The following is a 26362-nucleotide window of genomic DNA, read 5'->3' on the forward strand; positions in this document are numbered from 1 at the left end:
AGGCTCTGCGTACCTTCTGTGTCAGCCTCTGCACAGAACTGTGTCAACCCTTTGCAGTTTCCATGTCACCTCTGCCGGGGACTACGTTGCTCCTCCTCTAGATCCTCTCTTGCCCAGAAACTTCGATTTCCAGCCTCTCGGTCTCACACCCCTGCTCTTGGCTTTTGAAACTCAATTTCCTCACCAGGAATTCGATCTCCCTCTAGGCTCTGTGCTGCCACTACATCAGCTCTGCGTGGGCCAGTGTCAACCTCTCTTTGGATGTCGTTCTGCCCCTCTACCTTGTACTCTCTGACCCAAGAAAACTTCCCTCTTTCGGATACTATCTCTGCCCCTCACTGCAAAAACTCACTTAGAATTTCTCATCGGCTGTCGCTTTACTTCAGAAATTCGATCTTCTGAGCCTCTCTCTCTCTGTTCTCCAAGTGCCCATCAAGTTTTCTCTTATAATCCTCTTGTTGATCAATCAACGACCAGTTTAGATCCTAATCAATGGTTAGAATCACATTGACTTGATCTTTGCCTTCTTCTAGAAGTTTCACCCATAGTTTAGATTAATACCCATTAATTTTTCTAATTTTCTAAGTTTAGACTTATGGCCCCATTAAAAATAATTAATTATCTTAATAAAACTGTCTCCGGGTGGAATTTCTCAAAATGATTTCCGCGTATTCGAGAATGCATGTGTCTAAGCCTCTCAGCAAATTTTGAGACTTAGAGCACATCCGATGCTACCAGAAATCAATACTCCCTCTTAGCGAGGAATGTGCTCTAACAATGCAACCTATTGAAGCATCACTCTGTTCAGTAACATCTCCTTCTGTGTTGCTGAGGTCTGATATCCTGTCCACCAACTACTGTGCAAATGTTGCATTTGTACTGTTGTTGACCCTGCCACTGTCAACACTGCATCCATACTGAAACTCCCTCTTAATTCTGCATCCATGCTGTTGTTGGCACTACCACTGCCAACTGCATCTGCACTGCAACCTTCTCCAACTGTTGCTGCTACTGCATCAGCAACGAAAAAGCATCCCAAATCACTGAACAAGTGTTCAATATGATTCATCTCGTTGCTGGGTTCTGACTACTACTAGTCTCTACACTGACCCTCTGAAGTCTCTGCGCTGCTGCTGACCTCTACTCTGTGCCATCTGCACTACTGCCAACTCTGCTCTGCACTGCTTAGTCTCTAGCACTACTAGCCACTGCAACTGTCACTCCGATACTCCTCTGCACCAACTGACAATGGTCCATCCTGCTACTTCTGATTTGGGCTTCCGTAGCAAGTAATTGATTCGAGAGTTGGACTCCTCAAGGATCCTGCCCAACTACAGTCCTTTCGAACTACACCTCTAAATTAGCCCACCTCCCTCCTAGAGGTATCTTGGTTGCCAACATGGCAAAATATGATATACTCGTACTATGGCTGCTACTGCTCTGTTGATGCTTTTGCACTACTATTGCAACTACTGCAATAATGAGTCTGATCTCCTCAGATCAGAAGTACTAGCTTCCATAGGGTTGCTCCCTTTCAAAATAGATTCCCTCCGAGTCTTGATCTCTCTATGGGAAGTCTCTCTACTCCCTCCTGGCAACTCACATAGTCCTCCTGTACTGGAAACTGGACTACAAAGCTCTGCGTTGGGAATCTCTTGGTTGGAACTGCACCTGCATACTGCAACTAGGCAATTCACACTGCCTGTGTCACTGCAACTAGTTCTGCAATAATCTTCTGGAAACTCACTGCAACTAGCTTTGCAATTGTCATTTGAATGACTAGCTGTGTTTGTGGACACTGTGATCCTTCTTCCACTGATTCAGTTGGGCTCCATTTGCAAGGATATTTATCCATGTGAGAAATTTGCAGCAACTAGATCTAATTTGCTGCTCTTCCATGGATCCTGCCCATCTGTGGCCATCTCTGCAAAAATGTGGAATTGTCTCCTCTCTCCTCTGCGCAACACTAGACTAGCCTATGCACTCACTGTTGGAGTTAGTAGATTTGCTCCTTTCTGCTGCTGCTCAGCAATATAGAAATCAAATTCCCTGGCTAGGAATTCTCTGAGGAAGAAATTCCCTTAGTGTGTCTCCTTCTCTCCCACTAACGCTATTCTCTCGGTAACTGCTGCAAAATATTTGCATCCCAACTGAAGACCTGCTCTGCAAGGAAAAATATGTTGCTGGTTCTGCCTTTGGAAGATTTCGAACTGGAAATTGAATTTCTCTGTCGAGTCTCTCAGAGAAATCGATTTCTCCTCAGACTTCGTCGTTCAGACCTTTGAACTACGCTACCTCTTGGGGCTTCGAATTGCTGCCTCTGCAGGAATTTTGAACTCCCTCTTCCTTTCTACTTTTGAGCTCTTCTGCTCACAATTTCTGCTCTAATACCATGTGAAAAATCTGTTACCCGATTCCTATTGCAGCAAGTTGATAATATTTCACCTACTTGTTGAATTAATTGAACAAGTCATTTGCAGTTTTCTATGGAAAACACTAAAATACATACATTGTAGCCTACACCAAAATAAACTGCGCAAACTAAATACAACACAGGAGAGAAATAATAAGCACACACATCTACACTGTTATTTTTGGACAAATGTCCTTGGAAAAACCCAATGCCGGAAAACTGGTGCAACAACTTTGAGGGTTTTATTGTTAAGCAATAGTAATTTCTGAGTACAATTCGTTGGATGCCCAACTGTCTATCTGATACAGAGAGAAACTAGAAAAACAAATAGTGAGATAATCTCACCCTGTCATTGGAAGAATTTGACCCTGATCTCACTGGAAAGAGGCTCTACGTCCCTTCTACGTCAGCCTCTGCGCAAAACTGCACAATCCTGCGCAATTTCTGCATCACCTCTGCTTGGGACTGCGTTGTTCTTCCTCTAGATTCTCTGCTGCCCAGAAACTTCGATTTCCAACCTCCTAGTGTCACACCCAAACTCCCGGCTTCTGAATCAATGGCTAGGATCATATTGACTCGATCTCCGCCTTCTTCTAGAAGTTTCACCCACAGTTTGGATTAATACCCATTAACTATTTTATTTTCCTAAATTTAGACTTAGGGTCCCATTAAAAATAATTAATTATTTTAGTAAAACTGTCTCTGGGTGGAATTTCCCAAAACAATTTTTGGGTATTGGAGAATGCATGTGTCTAAACCTCCCTGCAAATTTTTAGACTTAGAGCACATCCAATGCTACTAGAAATCAACATTTCAAACCAAAAACTATCATAAAACACAAATATCCAAAGCTAAGTTGCATGAAACATGGAAACATTTAGAAGATTCCAAAACAGCAGCCCCTGGAAACGTATTCTTTGGCGTCGTATGTAGTGACCAAACATCAACAGTAACTAAAATCTGAAATAACTATTCTCACACAGAATTTAAAATCTGAAATACAGAAGCCTGAAGAATTAATTTGTACTTACCTCAACTGCTGCTGATGCGGCTGATTCTACTGGTGCTGCTGATCCTGCTGGTGGTGTCGTGATTATTGGATCCAGATTCCGGGAGACCAATGCCACCCAGCCAGATTGAGCAAACCTAGCTGCTCAATCCAGAGAACTTCACAACAGAAGCTCTCTGTCCCTCCGTGCCCAGAACCTCAGACCCTTAAAGCTCTTCCAATGGATAGTTATCTTTCTCCTGGTTTTCTCCTGGTGAATTTATGCTCCTGGTTTTTTTGCCCCCTTCTCTCGGATCTGACCTCTCCTTTTATTTACGGTTCTGGCGGTGGCCGCCCTCCTCCCTGCAGCCACCGCCTTTCACGCATTGAAGGCTCTCCGATATTTTCTACTGACCTTTACGCTCTATTATAACTTCTCAGTAGGTGGAACACGCTTCTGATTAATGGACCCTTTAATGAGGTTGTGTTTGTACGCTGCCTACGTATTTATAAGTTCAACCAGATCTTTATAACATTTAAGTTATCAATTTATATCATAAGTTCCATTATATAATATATAAGATTTATATTATAAGGTCCATTATATAGTATATAAGATTTATGTTATAAGGTCAATTATGTAGTATATAAGATTTATGTTATAAGGTCAATTATGTATTTTGTAAATTAAATATATATATATATTATAAGGGTTTAATTATACTTTTATAAAGTTTAACTTATATATGTTATAAATTTAAATTTTATTTATAAAAACTTAACACATTTATTGTTTGAATTTCATCACATTTGGTCTTATTATAAGGTTTAAAACTTTATATAATGGATCAATTTAGCTGGGTCGTTACATACACCCCCCCTTCTGAGAACTTCGTCCCGAAGTTTAGAGTTTTAGGTTCAAGGTTTTAATGGACATGACCTTTTCTATCCCGGTCCCCAAGCTATTCAAAATCATCCTATCCTCCCTAATCTCTTCTGCTCCCATCCTATCCGTCCTCTATCAGAGTATGCCATGGTGTCAGTTTTACTGACCTCTCCATTCATAACTCTAAGGTGACAGCGTCGGTTATACCGACCTGATCCCCAGTAGGCATCCGGCAGTCATCATCACACGTCTAGGGGAGCGTGACTCGCACAGTCCTCCCATGACCCCAGGGTTCGGAGGATAAACGGTGGGCAACACCTCCACCCCTCCCAATAAAATTAGGGTTACTACCCTATCATAGGATCACTTTGAGCTTTAATTGATCTGAGGTTCTGTCGTCACGTGATCATCCCGGTAACTGTGTATTACCTGCAATCAGACGCTTATCCATGCATTCGTAAAATGTGTATCAGCATATTCAAATAACTCACATATTATTCCCTTATGAATTCACCTATGATACTTTAATATAACATATTTTGTCATATTTCATGCATGTCTTTTGACGTTCATCTAGAATGTATTCACTTTCTGATCTCTATTCTATTGATCATATTTGACAACAATAAATAAATCCGGTCTATAGATAAATGTCTTTACTTTAACAACTATAATTTAGTAAAATGAACCACATATATCGTTTCGGTATCCATGTACGAGCAGAAATTTAAACATATATTATGCCACAAAGTTTCATGTTTATCCATAATCATTCAAAATGTTTCTGAGTCTCTGATTGTAGTGAAGTAAATATATACAAAACATATTGCAAAGTTCTTCAAAATGGACATAAATTAGGGTATCTCCGACATATGTCCTCTGTATCTTCCCAAGTTGCTGATCCAGGACTATACTTGTCCCATTGGACCTTAACTTGGTCCACCAAACGGTTCCTCAACTGTCGAACTCTACATTCCAGTATACCTAAAGGTTCGACCGTTATGACTCCCTCGTCCGATACCTGCAATTCTTTCCACTGGATGTTATGAGATAGATCAGCTACATAATGTCTTAATACAGAAACATGAAATACATTATGAATTCTATGCAGGTGGGGTGGCAGGGCAAGACGATAGGCAACAGGTCCAACTCTTTCCACGACTTTAAACGGTCCTATAAATCGGGGTGACAGCTTTGTCCCTTTTCCGAATCGAATAGTACTTTTATTTGGTTTGATGCGGACGAAGACCTGGTCCCCGACTTCATACCTCCTATCAGTTCGGTGAGCATCAACATGACTCTTTTGTCTATCCTAGGCTTCCTTTAATCGCTGTCTAATCTGTCTGACCTGTGCTTCCATTTCATGGATTAATTCTGGTCCTATTATCACTCGATCTTCTAACCTGTCCCAACTTAACGGTGTTCTGCAAGGTCTGCCATATAAAGCTTCAAATGGAGGCATCCCAATCGAACTGTGGTAACTGTTGTTGTATGCGAATTCAACCAAGGGTAAATACTTTTCCCAGTGTGATTGCTGATCCATTACATACATTCGCAACATGTCTTCAAGTACCTGATTTACTCTTTCAGTCTGCCCATCAGTCTCAGGATGGTAAGCAGTGCTTAAATTTAGCTGAGTACCTAAGGCTGTCTGCATGCAAGTCCAGAATCTGGAAGTGAATCGCGAATCTCTATCAGATATAATCTTCTTAGGTATTCCATGAAATCTGATAATTTCATTTATGAACACTCGAGCTACGTCGGCAACATCGTAAGTATCTCGCACCGGAATGAAATGGGCGCTTTTTGTTAATTTATCCACCACTACCAAAATGGCATTGTGTCTTTGAGAAGTAAGAGGTAGTCCAGTGATAAAATCCATAGAAATAGTCTCCCATTTAGACATAGGAATGTCGTGGGGTTGTAAGAGACCCGCTGGGTGACAGTGATCTGCCTTTACTTGCTGACATTCCAAACATTTTGCAACAAATTGAGTGATATCACGCTTCATGCCTGCCCAAAAGAAGAGTTTCTTGGTATCCGCATACATCTTCCCTACCCCAGGATGAGCACAATATACTGCTTTGTGAGCTTCCTTAAGGATGGTATCTCGAAGGTCTTTATCCTCAGGAATGTACATCCTTCCATGGAATCGTAGGATCCCATCGCTTTCTAATTCATAGCCCGCAAATTTAGATTCTTTTGCCTTAATTCCCTCAAGACTTGCCTTCACCTTTAAATACCAGCTGTCTTTTATAAGACGGTCCAGTACTCGCTGTCTTAAGTCTACTTTAATGGGTATGAGAGAAAATATCCGAGGTCTTCTGCTTAAAGCATCGGCTACTACATTTTCTTTTCCCTTAATATATGATATTCCGAAGTCATATTCACTTAGGAATTCACTCCATCGCCTTTGCCTGGCATTTAAATCTCTTTGGGTGAACAAATATTGTAGGCTTTGATGGTCGCTTTTAAGTGTAAAATTTCGTCCCACCAGATAGTGTCTCCAGATCTTTAAAGCTAGCATTACAGCGGCCAATTCTAAATCGTGAGTAGCATAGAGTTCTTCATGAGGTTTTAGCTTTCTAGAAGCATAAGCTATCACTCCCTTATCCTGCATCAACACTGCACCCAGTCCTTGCTTAGATGCATCAGTACATACCGTAAAGTCCTTGCCCATATCAGGGACCCTCAGGATTGGTGCACTGGTGAGTAGTCTTTTGAGTTCAGAGAATGCTTTATTACATTCCTCGGTCCATTCATACTTAACACCTTTACGCTGAAGGGTTGTGATTGGCTTTGCGATTTTGGAGAATCCCTCCACAAATCTCCGGTAATAACCTGCTAAGCCCATAAAGCTTCGTATCTCATGTGCATTTTTTAGTATTGGCCATTCCATGATCGCTTTTACCTTCTCAGGATCTACTGAAATCTCTTCCCTGATATGATGTGACCCAAATAATGAATCTTTTCCTGAAAAAAGAACACTTGGATAGTTTTCCATATAACTGACGTTCTCTAAGGCAGGACAATACTAGCTGCAAATGCTCTTCATGCTCTTCTTCATTCTTGGAATAGATGAGAATATCATCCAAAAAGACTTGCACAAATTTATCAAGATACTGACGGAAAACACTGTTCATAAGATTCATGAATACGGCTGGCGCATTTGTTAATCCAAATGGTACCACAGTAAATTCATAGTGCCCAAAACGTGTCCGGAATGCTGTCTTGGAGATATCATTTTCAGAAATCCTTAGCTGATGATACCCTGATCGAAGATCAATTTTTGAAAAGACAAAAGCCCCTTTCATTTGATCGAAAAGATCATCGATCCGCGGCATAGGGTATTGATTCTTTACTGTAGCTCGATTCAAGTCTCGATAGTCTATGCATAATCTTAAGGACCCATCTTTCTTCTTCACAAAAATTACAGGAGCGCCCCAAGGTGAGGTACTGGGCCGGATAAGCCCTATATCGAGTAGTTCTTTTAACTGGATTTGCAATTCCTGAAGTTCTGGAGCTGTCATTCTATAAGGCGTTTTAGAGATCGGTTGGGTACCTGGCTTTAATTCAATAGTGAGATCCAATTCTCTTACCGAGGGTAATCCAAGTAGTTCCTTTGGAAATACATCCGGGAACTCGGCTAACACCGGATATTGTTCTAAGGATGGCCCCTTTTCCTGGCTTACTTCGTGAATTGCATAAGCTTGACAACCCTTTCTTAAACAACGCTTCACCTGCATTGCCGAAATGTAGCGTAAGGAAACTTCCCTCTTGATTCCTTGAATTTGGATTACTTCGCCTTCATCATTTACACCTAAAATCCTTTTTCCATAACAGTCCACCCAAGCTTGGTGAGCTTCCAACCAATCCATACCTATGATAAGATCATACGTTCCTAAGGCTGTGACATAGACTCTTAGTTTAGTCGAACAAACCCCTAGGTCAATTTTGCATTGATCCACACTCAAGCCCACGACTTGGAGTTCTCCTGAGGAAATCATTTTGTCTACGAGCTACCAACCCACATTTGCTTAATGCATATGACGAAATGAAACTATCTGTTGCACCAGTATCAAATAAGATTTTGAGTTTTACACCATTGATAATACCTGAAGATTCCACTACAGTGGCTTGATGGGCTGCTTGGTCGTGGTTGACTACTGCATGAATTCTATGATTACTTCGATTGGCTGATATCGGCTCCTTTCCAGTCCTTTGCAATATATCCGATGACGCTTCTGGGCAGTTACGCTGGAAATGCGGCCCCCCACATCCCCAACAATTGAGCTGCGCTGATCCTCTTGAATCAGGGTGTGAATTTCTAGAGAACGAGCCGCGTCCTCCCATGTTGATTCCTCTCGCACTCCTTCCTCTACCGGTAGTCCCTCGCGATGCCCATGGTCTGGTGTTGGACGATCCCGCAGCCATGGGAACTCTTGTCCCCATATTTGGGGTAAACCTGTTACCGTAAGGTGGCCTCGAGCTACCTCCTCTGAAGAAGTTCCGGGGAGCCTTCCCTGGAAGTCCTGATTGTAAAGGCCCTGCTGGCCCTATATCCTTTTTGATTCCCAGGTGCTCTTCTGCATAACGGCCACATTCGACTGCCTCGGCTACAGATGATGGTTTCCACATACTCACCAAGGCTCTGATGCGAGGATTTAACCCAAATATGAAGCGTTCAGCTTGTCGTTCATCAGAGTCTAAGTAGGGAATGTATTTTACCAGCTCCATAAACCTTATTTCGTACTCTTCTACCGTTTTACTTCCCTGAATTAGTGTATGAAAGGCTCTGGCTTGCTGTTGCTGAAAGTATGGAGGTAAATACTTTGCGCGGAACCTTTCCTCAAATAGTTCCCAAGGAACATTATCCGATGTAAGGTGCAGCTGCTTTTCCAGATTTCCCCACCAAATCAAGGCACTTTCCTTTAGTTGAAACACGGCAATTTTTGTTTTTGCTGAAGATGAGTATTCTCTTAACCTAAAGCACCAGTTCATCCCTTCCAACCATGCCTCAGCGCGTTCACCAGCTCGACCTCCCGAAAATTCTGGGAGTCTAATTTTCTGAAGCTCTCTAGAGATGTCTTCTCTCGATCTTCTGGGCTCCAAATTATCTGGTTCCGCTGAACTGGTGGCTACATGCTGAAATTCCTCTTTGTTTTTAGCCTTAGCTGATTCCTTTAGTGTCTCCAATAAGGCTTCCAAAGAGTTCATTATCACAGTCAACTCTGGCGTTGGAGCGTTTGATGTTGACGGTTGCCTTGGTGGTGACGAGGGTGATGGGGATGGCGATGGCGACGATGGCGGCATTAATGGTGATGATGCTGCCTGGTCACGTCGTCGTCGCTCATACGTCCTTACCATAGTAATGGTCCCTGAACACAAAAATAAAATTTATATATATAAAAAAAAAATTGAGGCGGATAACCGAATTTTAATACACGATGTTCTTTGCAACTTCACATTTATAAACGGGTATAGTTTTGCTATTTTTACCCGCTAGGCGGATCTTACTGGTACCGAGGTCAAGGAGGGTGGTCTCGCGACCTCCTTGTCCTAATGCAGGGTATTCTATCCTAGTATGAATAATGCAGAAGAATGGTTATAGACTCCTAACAATTGGGACTATTTCTCTGCCTGGGATGTGATTTGCTTCAGTGGAGGACTCATATGAATAATACTGTAATGATTTCATTTAAAATTTAAAAACACCTAGGCATTAACATTTTAATGAAACAATAATATTCCTTCTCTTACAACATTATTCTTTTAACTATATTTAGCCGTCATTACCTTAAAACATTTTATTTGAACCGTTGATGCATTCTCGTTAACCAAACACTTGTTCGTAATTTATTATCCTTTACTAAACAGATGACTTCAACATGTCTATTTCTTTTATCGAGTGCATATAGCTTTTAAAGTTTCCATACATCTTTGGGGGGGTTTAGTGACATTTCTCAACAATTTCATGCTTTAAATGGATGCATTTGAACTAATCTCAATTTGTCAATGTTAACTCGTCTGTTTCCTGAATTTAACCTCAATGTAAGGTATATTCACTTCTTAGAGCAGTTTTCTATGAGTTTGCTTCTTGCAAAGTTAATCCTTTTCACGCAGAATACCCTCCAGCATTCCCTTCTGCCCACTTCAGCGTATGCTAATTTATAGAAAATTTACACATGCACGGTACTAATTCCACAAGGTATGTGTCCATCTTTGGCAAAAATGTTTGAAAATAGGAAAAAAACATGTTCAATATAGGACGTCTGATTAATCGATTTGAATAGAAGGTAATAGCCGCCAGGTGGGTATATGATGTGAACAACAATTAAATAAGATAGTGAGAGTCTATATTTACAAGGGAGAAATAGTGGCAATAGCAATGTTTTGCCGGTAACAAAAGGACAGAGACAACAATAAAGCGATGCTATAATGCTTTAAAAGAAAATTGCTGAATTTGAAACAGAATGGTGTGTCAAGAACATAGCTCAAAAATAATAAAAAGAATGAATAATCTAGGGACCTAAATCCAAGTGTCCCCTTTGTTCATGCTTTTCTCCTGTTGTTTCTTTATGTTCTGCTGCAATATTGATGTTATTGTTCTCTCTACATAATTGCTATTGATGTTAAGATGTTATGGAGTGAATGTGTCATGTAAATGATGAAAAATAAGTTAAAATGCAATTATCTATAACAAAGAACAATATAGCCCTAAGGAAAAGTAAGAAATTTAGGGGTTAACAGGTCATTGGTTCAAATCTGATAACATTGCCTATAAGTAATTGCCTCTCATTTGATATTGTTGACTCTCTTTTGTTTGACAACCCGACCTTTATGTGTAAACAATGGTTTAGCTAATCAATATTGTATTTGCTGTATTTTCATTTCACTCCCAAAGAGAAATCAACGATTCACTCATTATGGTATATGCATAATTCGATGTTTGTGTGTGTATTTTTTGCTTCATTGATCATATATGTAATACTGCTCTATGTAGTTGCTGCAGAGACACTATTTTAGAACTTGAAATTAATTTAGATATTCTTTAGTCTCTGATGTTGTCATCCTAGTGTTCCATCTAAGAAAATTTGGGGGCCATCGTCCCACATACTTGAACCTCATCGCTGCTTCCCTTCCTGAAACTTTGGCTGGCATATAGCACATTTGTATTATATTTCATGGGATGGAGATGAATTTGGATACTTATTCATTTTTTTTTTTTTTTTTTTTTTTTTTACAGAAGTAAGTGAGGTTTTGCCTGCAGCAATGTCATTTTGCATTTCCATGTGCTTAGAATCTAATTCTTTGTTACATACATGGGATGTCAAGATTGCCGGGATTGACACCTGGAATTGGAGCTTCTTTGACTTTAGTTTACAACCTCTGTGGGCTCTCAAAGTTGTTAGGACTTGCACCCAATCTCAGATATGGCTAATTTTTATCAAAGGCTAACTGCCAGAATTTGAACCTTGGTCACTGTCACCACATGCACTCTGACTCACTGCTAGAGCATAGCTTGATGGATTGCTTTTGATATATTGTTCCCGAGAGGTTTTGGCTAGAATTGTATTTTCATATCAATTTTGCTGGTATGAATTTTTATGTTATGGATGTTTTCTATGTTTCATTTATGACATACGTCCATGTATAGTTCTATTTTATTTTTTTTAAACATTTTTATTATTTGAACAATTCTGCTGCTAGTAACAGAAATATAGCTGTCACTAGTACAATTGTTTAGCTTGCTCAGGTTTGTTCTATATAGTGTAGCTAAAATTACATATTAAAAATTCCCATTTGTGTTGCCTCTCCTTGGATTGAAACTGACTTTGTTTTCACTTTTGTTCAGTCCCTGAGTACGGTGGACGATTTTGACAGGCTTTTTTTTTTTTTTTTTACTATTTTGGCAGACACATTTTTTTTTCTCTTCGACGGGAGCTGTCGCATAAACCGGCTATGTCGGTGGAGGGATTCTAACTATTGACTCCTATTGACATTGATTCAAAGATCTTCAACGGCATTCCAACACGAACCATAACCTTTGCCAGAAACCCTCGATATTCGCCAACATGTCCCTGAGAAAAAAAAACGTCTGCAAAGAATATTGTGTGTTAGACACTCAATATTTAGTTTCAGGGCGCTTCTTTCTGCGAGAATGCCGTGGCCATCTATTGTGAGAAATGCAAACGATGGCCGTGGAAATCAAACCGTAGTGCGTGCGATTACTGCGTTAATTCAGAATGACAGCTGTGGGATTTGAACACAGGCCTCTTTGGACCAGAGCCCTAGTTCGTGAATTTACCACGCAAAGTAAATTAAATTGAGAGATTATCGTATTGAAAATCGATCTCTGTGGAATTCAAAACCTGACGCACAGGCAATTTAAATGATGCACAGGTCTCGGTCGCAAAATTCACCAATGTGTTTATTGAAAATTGTTACGTATGCTGAGAATCGAAACAATCTTCTGTGAAATTGACACGGAATGCTCATGAAGATAACAAAGCGCAACCCTCGGGCTTTAAATTCATCAAATTTACTTGAAAACTATCATTTATGCTGTGAATCGAAACAATCATCCGGCAATGGATATTACTTTCACGGAACTATTCTCCCGACAATAAACCACGGCTCTCGGGATCGAAATTGACTGATATTTTCAGGAACTATTTGTGAAGTTCGAACCCGAGACCTTTAAAATTTGATAAACCCAGTTTGATATAACTGAGTTAATTACTAACCGTCGTGTGTGTATCCTACGAAAATGGATTTGTCAACCAATGCCGCACATGCAAAAGCAAAAGAATCCTCTGGACATGCAACCGTAAAACTACGATTTCATCCACGCCGTATTGAAGCAAAAGGGTACAGAATCGATGCCAGATACGGATTTGTAAGGGCCTTGATGAGAAATTGCAAGAATTTGAGATTTCAAGAGCGTGTTTTACAGGTGTAGGCCAATAAGGTGCCGCAGAGTTTAAAACTAGCTTTGATACCATCTGTAGTGACCAAACATCAACAGTAACTAAAATCTGAAATAACTATTCTCACACAGAATTTAAAATCTGAAATACAGAAGCCTGAAGAATTAATTTGTACTTACCTCAACTGCTGCTGATGCGGCTGATTCTACTGGTGCTGTTGATCCTGCTGGTGGTGTCGTGATTATTGGATCCAGATTCTGGGAGACCAATGCCACCCAGCCAGATTGAGCAAACCTAGCTGCTCAATCCAGAGAACTTCACAACAGAAGCTCTCTGTCCCTCCGTGCCCAGAACCTCAGACCCTTAAAGCTCTTCCAATGGATAGTTATCTTCCTCCTGGTTTTCTCCTGGTGAATTTCTGCTCCTGGTTTTTTTGCCCCCTTCTCTCGGATCTGGCCTCTCCTTTTATTTACGGTTCTGGCGGTGGCCGCCCTCCTCCCTGCAGCGACCGCCTTTCACACATTGAAGGCTCTCGATATTTTCTACTGACCTTTACGCTCTGTTATAACTTCTCAGTAGGTGGAACGCGCTTCTGATTAATGGACCCTTTAATGAGGTTGTGTTTGTACGCTGCCTACGTATTTATAAGTTCAGCCAGATCTTTATAACATTTAAGTTATCAATTTATATCATAAGTTCCATTATATAATATATAAGATTTATATTATAAGGTCCATTATATAGTATATAAGATTTATGTTATAAGGTCAATTATGTAGTATATAAGATTTATGTTATAAGGTCAATTATGTATTTTGTAAATTAAATATATATATATATATATATTATAAGGGTTTAATTATACTTTTATAAAGTTTAACTTATATATGTTATAAATTTAAATTTTATTTATAAAAACTTAACACATTTATTGTTTGAATTTCATCACATTTGGTCTTATTATAAGGTTTAAAACTTTATATAATGAATCAATTTCGCTGGGTCGTTACATCGTAGTTGTATTATGTTTCCTTTAATTATTTATTCATAATGTACTAAACAGATACAAGTTACAATATCTTTGACATACAATATTGTCCTAAAAGAGTTTAGGTCCGTAACCTTTTCTTCTAGAGACCATATTTAAAATCATTGTGGTGACACTTGTATGGGACAGGGTCGATTCTCATGTCCTTTTAAGACCACTACAACAACATCACTACTTTATTTCGTACTGAATAATTATCCACAAATGGTTGTTTCTTTCTTGCCTCTTTATTATCCCCAATATACAACTCATCAAATTGGATATCAATGGTTCATTTTGGAAGGATATTTGCAATCCTTATTTACGGATTGTAGTTACAAAATTCTGCTGAACTAACTAACAAACTTGAAAATTCAGCATTAAATTGGTTCCCATCAGTCAGTGACATGGTAGCAATTAATATCACATTGCTACAGACATATCTGGAAGCAATTTATTCAGGGCATAGACATGTTTAATGTGATTTCCACTATTTCAGCAGTTAATACGCAAGGACAAGAACTGCTGGCATCAATTAATATAATTTCCATGATTTCAGTATTCCAATGTTGTTACTTATGCAGCAAAGCTGCATATTTCACAATTTCTACCGTATAAATTACACATTGACTACTCCACACTGTACACACAAAATTAATGGACTTCTCAAAAACTGGATTTTAAATCTCAAAAAACAATTGCTCCATTGCAGCTGGTAATGGAAGCTCTGCAAAGGGTGGCCATGTTTCTGTCTTCCTCTTAATGAACTTTTCTCTCTGGCACTTGAATGGGCCCACACAAGCAAAAGAAGGTTTGGAAACGGGTTGAATTTGCACCAAAACAGCACGGAAACACCACTGGCCATACCATACGGGGTTTCCAAATCGGGAAATGTCATATGGTACAGCCAGCAGCATTGCCGTGGCATTTAAAACCCATTTCAGTGCTTTTGATACCGGTACACAGGGTAAGGGGATGTTTCCTGCAACATAGGTCCAAAGCTACAATGATAAGGGAACACAATTTTTTTTTTCTGTTACTACATGTTTTTATGAAATCTTTATATTCAGTCACCGATCTTAAACTTTTTTGTGCACCATGTATATTAAAAATGGAGCATTCTTTTAAATCTAGCACACCATCCATTTTTTGAGTATCTCCTAATCTTGATTGAAAATCTGTTTTGCCAGATTTATGCAGTTGGCTCTTCCCTTGGAAATGGAATCAATTTTTTGGATTTTTCTCCAGATATGAAATCATCATGTTATGTGACTTATGATAGGTAAGCATTGTTACTGTCAGTACCTCCATCAGCTATTTACTTTTGTTAATACAATAAACTGTGCAGCCTCCCTGAATTTGTACTCTTCCATCTCAAAAGAAAGTTTAAAAAAAAAGAGCTAAGATTGTTGCTATTCTCCTTCATGCTATGAAAGGCGCTGGTGTTGAGTATGCAGTTCTTGACCAGCTTAATAGAATACATCCCAATGTGTTTTTTTAGAAAAAGTGTCATATATTTACATGAAGTATTTACAAATGGAAATTCAAGAAAGTTGATGGGTATATACAATGGAATTTATGTTCTCTGCCTCGAAACTAATAATGTGGAAATAAAAGCAGAATAACCTACTTCATCTAAGGGTTTGGCATCTCTTATCAGCAAGGCCTCTTTGGCCAACAACTGGTCAGTGGTGACATACCTCATTCTGCCCATAGTTTTATAACTCAGAACTGGTCTTCGAATCGATCACCTATCAAACTGGGTTTTGAACTGAACTTGGATCAATTTGGATCAAAGCAGATTCAATAAACCATTTAAAAAAAAATACATCAAATATTGAATTTAAATGAAAAATATATTTTTATGATTCCAAAACGTTAGAGACAAGATATGCAATGTTTGTTTATCTATATACCATGTAAGGGGGAATATATCAAAATGGCACCAAGTGCAATACATATCAGCAACAAAATACATAATCAATGAGGCTCCAAATGGCCTCTAGAGTCCAAAAATGTTAAAATTGGCAACTAGGGCCAAACTCCACATGGGTCATCTTATTTATGACAGCTGATAATTTTCGTGGATTCCTCTCTTCGAGGGGTGTAGGATTGATCTAAAGATCATCTGATTCTGACATGGACAAATGAAGTCATGAATTTATTTTGATTATGGTCAAATTATCAAGGTCGGCCTCTTCTATATGTCGCCTCGCCTAATCCAATAGTCACGTCTCTTGACCCCCACCAATTGATATATATAGAGGTGCTTTCTCCCTCATTTGATACATCCAAGTACCTAAGTAATCGGATTCGTTTTGGAGGGTCCACGGATCCAAATCTATCGTGTCAGACACGATTCGCCGGAAAATCGTGTCCTTCCGTGAAGAGGTACCTGCCTAGGGTATATAAGCAGGCCCTCACTGTCATTTGTATCATCATTCTCATTCATACATTTTAATATATATTCTTGTATCTTCAATGGAGATCTTTATATTCCAAGTCTTTTAGAGTATTTGACTTAAGTACGAACTTTGTTCATAACATTGGTATTAAAGCATTTCTCCGAGTATACAAACTATATTCGTTACATCTACATCTTAATCACAAGGATAGACACCACAATCAATCTACGAATTTGTATCACTCAAAACATAAACAATAAACTTATGTTCCGAAGAAAAATAATGTCAGCACAATATAATCTGACGATAACAAATTATCCTAGCTATCAAGTAATTGCCAAGTTCACAGAAGATTAATTTAGAATGGTTTGATCCCTTCTCAGTTTGGCAATTTTATTTATCACTCCATGGATCATATCAACCTATATCGATGAAGATGACAATCTCGAAACGATAAGTCATTGGAAACAAAAATCAAACCTTTTCATCAACATGCTTTGAGGACAAATCTTTTTGAGGAAGAAGACAATTTTATATATATATATAATGATGATAATTGTAATAATGATTAGTTTATTAGTAATTAGTACTAAAGAGGCATGTCTAAATGGGACATGGCCTTCCATGAAGAGGTATCCGCTTAGGGTATATAAGCAAGCCCTCACTCTCATTTGTATCATCATTTTCGTTCATACATTTTAATATATATTCTTGTATCTTCAATGGAGATCTTTATATTCCAAGCCTTCTGGAGTATTTGACTTAAGTACGAACTTTGTTCATAACAAAGTAGCTATCAAATTGTGTAAAAACTATTCTAGTCATTGCTCTACTAGAATTTCAACACTTTCCTTATGTTATCATATGGATGACTGAAGTTCATTTTCCTCCCCTTGATCTCATTGGTCATGATAACGAATGTATTCGAATAAGCAGTTAATAACGCATTGCTTTTAGTTCTACATAGTGCACAGCTTGACACTCTAAAGGAAAACAGCAGCCATACAAATACTGAACTGACAATTGAGGTTTTTCTTTTCAGTGATGACTTGCAAACAGATATTGAAGAGATGGATGGACATTCACTTAACCATTTTCTTCAAACATCATCATCTGTTGTGTCTTGTGCTGCCCATCCCCTTAATACAAGTATTGTTGGAGGCACTGAGGTATGTGCAATATTCCACGACAATTTTTTTAATTATTCTTTGGTGTAATTATAAAATTACAACTAGTAAAATGTTTTTATGACATGCTTTTCAGGGTGGATCCCTGGTGTTGATTGCACAAAACAATGAATCTATTAGTGGTGAGGATTCCATATCTGATGAGCAAGTTAAATCGGGCGTTCATTCAGACATGAGCTAAAGGAATAGCTAACTTATCACTTGAGTTTCCAATAGCTCATCATTTTTTGGTCTTTCCAACAATTTTTGTGGCAGTTTGCTAAAACTTGCAAGGAAATAATCCCTGTTCCAGCTGTAGTTTTCGTAGTCCAGACAAGTAAGCTGTCCAGGTTGTAGGTTGTGTAATATGTATTATTGTTTCTTTGAGGATGCCCATTTGTTTATTATTATTTGTTACTACAATCTTCAAATCCCTTTAATATGTCGTTGCTGTACAGTAAACGTAATCAGAGTTAATTAGAGGCTGAGTTTGATAACTTTTAGAAGCATATTGATGGTGATCCTACTTTATCCTACTTTTCTTTGGACTCTCATGTTACGGCCCATAACAAGACAATTCATGTGTGGATGGAAACAACAAAATGCATAAAAGCGAGAGCAAATAAACTTTCAACAAGAAAGAAAATTTAAGTTAATTATTAGTATAGCCTGGTTATTTATGCCATCTTTACGTCTCCCCATAAATTATAGTATTAAACCTATCTCTTTATGTTAATTAAGGAATTCATTTAGTGCTACGGCGTTGTTATGTTCCCCCTTAAGTTATGTTCCCCCTTATTTATAGTAGTCAACCTATGTCTATGACCAATGAGGTTTAGTGCTAATCAACTTTGGTAATTATAATATTCACCGCTCGTATTTGTGGCAACCATCTTACATCCTATATCCAGTAGTTGGTTTTGATCGTAAAGTGATTGGGTTGATTTAAGAATGAGTGTGCATTGACTTACAAAATAGTGATAAATGTAATGATGTATTGTATTAACTATGTACTTAACGTTGCAGTGTGTATGTATGTTATTCATTTTGGTAATTTCAATATAAAATTAGAAAATTAGTCTTAATTTTGAGAATTAATTTGGTATAATTCTCCGCAAAGATTATTTACATACTTCTATAGGATTGTGTTGAATAAGTTTTTCAGTTTTTGTTTGAATCGTATTTAGAAAGGAAACATCATCATTATAGATCAAGATTTCAACTTACAAAAGTTACATATTTTGATGGTATGTATATAAAATATACTCTTTTCTCTATTGTATGATCTAGATTATACTTATGTAATAGTTGTTAATATTGAATCGCATCATTGTGAGCGGTTTTTTTGGATTTCAAGTATTTGGATGGTAGTAGGTAAGTTCATAGGTTGACAACATGGTCATATTGACATTGACATCACTAGGGTGGTAATTTCGACTTGTGTAAGGATCATTGAGGGTTTGACTATGAAAAGTTGAAGGACTTAGGATTGATATGTTGTCTTCATTGTATCAATAAGTTGGTTGATACACAATGGTCTATTTAGTTTTGTCCACTAGTGCACAACACAATGGACAAAGGTGGGGTGGACTTGAGATGGAGTTTATTGTTGTTGAGCTCAATTAATGCCCTTGCATGATAAGCTCATTGTTCAAAGTTTTCTACTATCATGATTGAATGTGTTGTTGAGTCTTTGTAATTGACCCATTGGTTCATTGACTTATTAATGATTTTAAGTCAATAATTTCATAGGTGGTTGTTGGTTCTCTTGGTTGTAATCCTTTGCATTGAGTAAAGAATATTTAAATGATAGATACCTTTATCCAAAAGTCTTGGTCTCAATGTGATTGAAATTCAAATTCATGATAAACAACATAAGCTAGATGATCTGTGCCTATGCTATAAAATTATAATTGGTTTTCAACTTGCATTCTCTGAATTATTGGTATTAGAGTTACAATTTTTAGTGGTCCTAAAATGGTTTGGTTCGAGTTGAACAATTGGCATTCAATGGTTGATATAGAATTTATTAAATATTAATTGAGAGAGAAAGATGCACAATCTAAGCCAATATTTCATTTAGAATAATTGTATTTATCATTCAAACATCACAAACATAAGCCCAATGAAACACAAAAGCGTTTCTTAACCCTTACAAACTTTTGAAATATCCACCTTTATTAAATTGACTAGCTTAAGTTACGCATATTAAGTTTACCCAATTTTATGACCAAATTTTTTGTATTCACAACATTAACATTTAGTCATTACATAATTTATAATGCAACAAGAAGTCGACCCTCCTACCCCCCACCCCCCCCCCCCCCCCCCCCCAAGCCCCCCAAACTTAATCATTAATTTGTTAACCTTTACGTCAAGTTTGTCATGGAACCTTACAAATTTATCCTGGCATAGACTTGTTAAATACATAGCCAAAAGGCCCTATGGACAAAATAAATGTTCTATCTCTTTACTTTAGACCTTTGACACGAAGAGGCAATAAATCTATACATACTTCATTATTAAATGACAAAATGGAGCTTTCACCAACTTAAAAACATTTTGATTGCCATAACATAATAATGTGGTGGTCACTCCATTTTATGAAACTCCTATATCATTCAATGTCCTCAATGATAGTAGCACATATGCAAAACCCACAACAACCTTGTATTCTCCTATGGATATGATAATGAAATTGATGTTTGCTTGCTAATCTAGGAAATTGCCCTTGAACCCAAACTAAAAACGTCCTAAAGTAGATTCATTGTCATATGAACTTGACTAACCTAAATGTAAAAATCTTGTTTAAATCAATTTTCCATTTTTGGCAAACTTTTGAGTTCATTGTACATACCTCAATAAAGTCAAGTCGTGTACTTGGAAATAATGCTTATTCTAAAGCTAAGCTATAACTCAAGATAAGTCAGAAGATCAAACATTTGACCAACTACCTATAAAAGGTAGCATCTACCTTATTTGGTTCCTCCTTTTGTTGACAGGTACAATGTTTAATAGCATTGTCAATGCTTTGTAATCAATGATATTAAATCTCATAAGCAATTCCATTGCATTTTCCCTTGAAGATATTGATGTCATCATTTTGTGATACTTCTAAACCAAGAAAACAATGCAAAAGCCCCAAGTTCATGACTTCAAATGTTTACCTCAAACTTTGTTTCACTTCATCACCCTTGCACCACTTCATGTCATTAGGTCACATGCCTAAACAGTGAGGCTGACAATGTCGTTACTACGTTATTTGGTGTACAAATTTAGATATGCAATGCTCTATAAATTGATCATTCTCATATGCTCATCTATGTTTAGGTACCATGTCCATAGTGCATGTTTCAATTCATGCAATTTTTAATTAACTTGTAAACCAGGTATTCCTTACATACTTCTAAGCTACCAATATGTTTCATTTGATATCTCCGTCTAGGAACATATTCTTCATATCCATTTGATGAGTACTCCAACCACATTGTCTCGTTAATGCCAACGCTAATATTATTGTTATTATTTACATTGTTTGTGCAAAGGCTTCTTCAAATGCTACCTCTTATTGTGCATATGCCCTAACTACCACTCTCAAAATTATGTTTGTCAATAGCCATATGGTTTATACTTTTCTAGGAAGACCCATTTGCAACTGATGAGTTTCATTCCCTTACGTAGTTTTTCCCTAGTTCCATGCCTTTTTCTTTTGCTATGTTGCTAGCTATGCATCCATTGCATCATTCCCTTTATAACTTTTCTCACATTCACTAACACCATTGGGTTCAAATGGAGTAGAATCAACTATCTTACACAAGGGTATAGTTAATAGAGTTTACCTCAAATCTAATTGCAATTCTAGTAGATCCCTTGAGTATTGAAGTCTCAATGTCTTCTTGTTTGGACTATATTCTATCTCTTTAGCTTTTGTTCTACCACTTCCATTGATTCCTATTCTCTCCTCTTTAAGGTGATCATTAGCTTTCCCACATCTTCCAAATATCCCAACATAAGCTTCATTTCATTATTGGCCTTGTTATTTGTCTCCTATGTTGTCTAATTTGCAAGTTTTTTAATAATTACTTCCTTATTAATGAGAATCATCTTCTCAATATGGTCAAATGATTTATAAAATTTTGATATCTTAGTATAGCCAATGAATATGCATTTGTAACTTTAACATTTAAGTTATTCTTCTTTTCTTTAGGAACATGGGCAATGCTTTTATGTGCAAAATTCATATAATTCAAGTGTCAAGCTTCTCACTTTACCACACATCTTCAAGGGTTTTACCTTTGTTTTCTTTTTTTGGGGACCTATTTAACGCAATTCTTTTTTGTTAATTGCTTTCACCCAACGTTGTTCGAGTAATCTACCTTTCAACTTACTCTTAGCCATTTAAACTATAGTTTGATTCTCTCTATGTGCCCTTATTTTGTTTTATACAATATCCTACAATTTGTTTCCTTAGAAGTCCATCTATGTTAAAATAATGCTAATAGGTCTTGGACATATTCTCGCCTTCCCCATATGTTTTAAAAACCCTTAACTTCCTACCACACTATGTCTTTACCTCTGCCTTAAACTTTGTAAAGTTAAGCTTATCTAATTTATGCTTCTAAAAATTAAATCTAATTTCTTATCAAAAAGTCATCAATAATGTTATAAAGTAATCAACACTACCCATCCACTATGTTGGCTTTGATCCATATATGTTGTGAAATAATATTTTTTCTTTATGTATTATTTTCATGCACTATTCTTTGTGATGCTTTTGTGCAAACACATGTTTCACATATCACACTTTCCAATTCAATTAATGGTAACCTTCCAACCATGTGCTTCCTATGCAAAAAATTAAAATGGCCATGCCTCATTCCACAAAATATGTGCCTTTGTTCATTGATTGGTATCAATGCCTCATGTTTAAGGAAATTCACCTATTCTACAACACCCATTTGTATCTATGTCATTTGCAATAAATATATAAACCCTAGTTTTTTCTTGAATCTCAGTGCCTTCCTTCAATGACAAGGTTGAATTTTCCTTAGTATTTCATGAACAAAAAGAAAATCTTAATGAAGGAAGAACTATATTAACATGTGTAACCAAGCTAAATATGATTTCTAATTTCATCTGGTCATGTTAAAACACATGAGAGTTCGTCTTGAATATATGCACAAAACATCTCATTAAAACAACTATGAAACTACTCATGACAATGAGAAACTAAATTTTGATTTTAAGATCTACAACATATAAGTTTAGGACAACAATGGTGCATTTCATATATTACACAAATAAAGATAAAATACAATATCTTGGCTCATTGCAAGCTGGCATAATAAGTCCCTTTAATTCATTTCATGAAAGGACACTCCAAATGTTTCTCAAATCCTAGCTATTGTGTCCATTGTCAACAACAAATTCTACCCAACAATACAAGGCCCTAGCAAGGCATCTCATCATGTTATCTACCTACATCAAAGGGTCCACAACTAGCTAGAATCAACATAAACAAGTTTTCCTAGCTATTGTGTCCATTGTCAACAACAAATTCTACCCAACAATATAAGACCCTAGCAAGGCATCTCATCATGTTATCTACCTACATCAAAGGGTCCACAACTAGCTAGAATCAACATAAACAAGTTTTCCTTTGGATCTCTCATTAGCATCCCACAAGCTTTTTAAAGAAATTCACCAAGTGTGCATATATCAACATCTAGTTGCATCTAAGTACCACAAATCTTACTTTAGGGTTTCGTCCCACAAACCTTAGGTTTAGCTTACATCAATACTTCAAGGTAAACCTTAGTGCTCCAAGTCTTCTCTAGGGTTTACTTCACACAAACTCTATCTTCCAACTCTTGTAACACAAAGAGTACAATAAAAGTATATCAAGATTATAAGTACAGGTCTAAATCTCTATATTATTAAAATGGTTTTCTTCTCCCTCTATATAAGATAGGTTAGGGAGGCCAATGATAAAAAGGTGGACTAAGTTTGCAACAACCTACTCTAAGCCACGAGGCTAGGTTGACCAAAAGAGTAGACATCAATAGGTGGTTGGGCACCACCACCTAAGTGTAGTGTTATCCATGTGAAGCTTGCACATGTCAAAGTGTTCCTCATCACAAAGTTGCGTATGTCCAAAATAGGCTCTTGAGCTCAACACTCTACATGTGTAATTAGGTCCATGTGCAACCTATAGTGCAGTTCCCTCCAAGAAAGACTTCCTCAAGTTAAGCAATTTTCCTCCACATGTGTGCCACATGGTCTTACTTCCAATAGGGCCAAGTGTCCTTCCTCCTTATGATAGGCACTCCACAAGAACTTCTTGTGCTAAACACCCATCCTTAACATGTGTCCATGTAGAAGATGTCAACTATCACATAACATAACTACCCCCATAAGAAGTGTGTCTCCTGTAGCGTTAATTCAAAATGGATCATTATATAATTTTGCATCTATTTTGGTACTTTCAAGGTAGAAAAATTGGAGCTATTAGATTATTGGGGCCATGTAAGTGGTAGGTATTGCTTTCAAATTATTATTTTTTGTTAGGTAATTTGAATTTGAAATGGTCGGCATGCCTAACCTGTGGCTTCAGTAATTGTGATCCAGTGGCATCGAAGCCATTGAAATCACCCAACAATCGCACCCAGTTTGGGCCACACCAACCCTTAGCGTGACTGTATTTTGCCCACAAAGTTACAAACTAGTGACCTTTTCACCAAGGAGTGTCTTAATAGAGCACCTTGACCCTGTCTATTCTATGCCCCATGGGCCTTGATTTCAAATCTTGATTGAGGATTTGAACCATCATTTTTTGGATCAAAACTTTGTGAACAAAGTTTCTAACCTCTCAATCCTTTTCTACACTTGAAGATCTTTCCAAAGAGGCAAAGATCACCTTAATCAAAGCTCATATGTGGAAGTTATGTCTCTTGCAAGTTGACTTATCTTGTGGACCGCCATGATTCCAAGTGGATGCCCTTCCTCATTATCAGTCATGGTTGCTATTTTGGTGCTTTCACTCCTTGGAGCTTAATTAACATATCTTCCCTGGAGCATATGGTTGTGTAAATGTTTCTTTTTAGTTTATTGTTATCAATTCTTAAGGCTTCTATATCTTATTGTTATTTAGCGCATAAGGATTAATGGTGAAATGCTTAATTCATCTTCAAAAATTTCAAGATTGATCCATTTGAGGGGTAAATATACCACTTGGAAGGAAGATGCTTTAGGGTAATTCATGGCGAAGGCTTTGTGGGACAAGTTAGGGACTTTGTACCAATATAATGTAGGTTTTAATCCCGTACAGAAATTACCTACATATGAATTCTAAAACATAGAAAATAAACAATGCAAGAGCATAACATATAAAACACATATGCACAAAAATTTTCCCCTGGATCCCAAAACCGGGACTATTAGCTTAATTTTTCATTATGTTCCTTTCAATGTTATAATACATATTTATACATGCCGAAGCATCCAATACCATGGACCGAAAACCATCGCGTCCAAAAACATGTGCGAAAATCATGCACAAAACCATAAGTGGGTCTGCCCATCCTAACATAGGGTCCAAAACCAAAATTTTCTAGGGTGCTGCCCTGAACCCCATAAAGTGGGGTTATGGGTACACCTCAAACCCCCTGTGACCCCCCCTCACTACACAATCGGCGCAATGAAGAGGGGCTCTGCACCCCCCCTCTAACCCCCGGGTTAATTACGTGGGCTAGTTGTGGAAAGAATAAAACACAACCCAACATTCTCCCACTTGTTGTTTTCTTTTCACATGGGGCCACAAGAGAGCTTAGTCATTTTTCCAGCCCTGAAACACCCATTGTTTTTTTACACCAAGAGAAATTCTTAGAGCTCACAAATTTTGTCAATGCATCTACAGTATTCTTCAAAGTGTCCACCTTTACCAGCAACACCTTTTTGTCTTCTATCATATCCCTCACAAAGTGATACTGAACATCAATGTGCTTTGTCTTTGAATGATATGCGGGGTTCTTTGCCAAGAAAATTGCACTTTGGCTGTCACAGTCTATCCTTATAGCTCCCTATACTAGCCCCATATTTGAACACAATCTCTGCAACCAAACTGCTTCCTTGCTTGCATTAGTGGCTGCCATGTATTCTGCCTTTGTAGTTGATAATGCCACTACAGATTGTTTCTTACTCATCCAACTGACTGCACTTCCAAATAGGTTAAACACATACCCACTTGTAGATCTTCTTTGATCCAAATCTCCAGCGCAGTTTGCATCAACAAAGCCACGAATATCCAACATTTTCTCCAATCATGATCTTCCTTGGTAGCACAAACCATAATCACTAGTGCCACGTAAATACCTGAAACCCGCTTCATTGTTGTCCAGTGCTCCTTCCCTGGTTTTGACATAAACTTGCTCAATACTCCCACTGCATGTGCAATGTCTGGTCTAGTACAGACCATTGCATACATCAGGCTACCGACTGCACTTACATATGGAACACGGGACATGTCCTCTTCCTCTTCTTGTGTCTTGG

The 26362-nt window shown here is 37.7% G+C and overlaps 1 protein-coding gene across 2 annotated transcripts in view; it reads left to right on the forward strand.

The window, feature by feature from the left end:
* Positions 1-18471, forward strand: part of LOC149153498 (uncharacterized) — a 425412-nt gene extending 406941 nt beyond the window's left edge. For both annotated transcript variants that reach the window (XM_089441366.1, XM_089441367.1), the window contains 3 exons: positions 15435-15526; positions 17692-17818; positions 17913-18471. In XM_089441366.1, the coding sequence (XP_089297492.1) occupies positions 15435-15526; positions 17692-17818; positions 17913-18017 (324 nt within the window). In that variant the 3' untranslated portion in view covers positions 18018-18471. The remainder of the gene's footprint in view (positions 1-15434; positions 15527-17691; positions 17819-17912) is intronic.
* Positions 18472-26362: the final 7891 nt, after the last annotated feature.

This window comes from Pinus tabuliformis, chromosome 9, assembly GCF_031772625.1.
Source record: "Pinus tabuliformis cultivar Carrire ecotype Pingquan chromosome 9, CPIR1, whole genome shotgun sequence".
NCBI lineage: Eukaryota > Viridiplantae > Streptophyta > Pinopsida > Pinales > Pinaceae > Pinus > Pinus tabuliformis.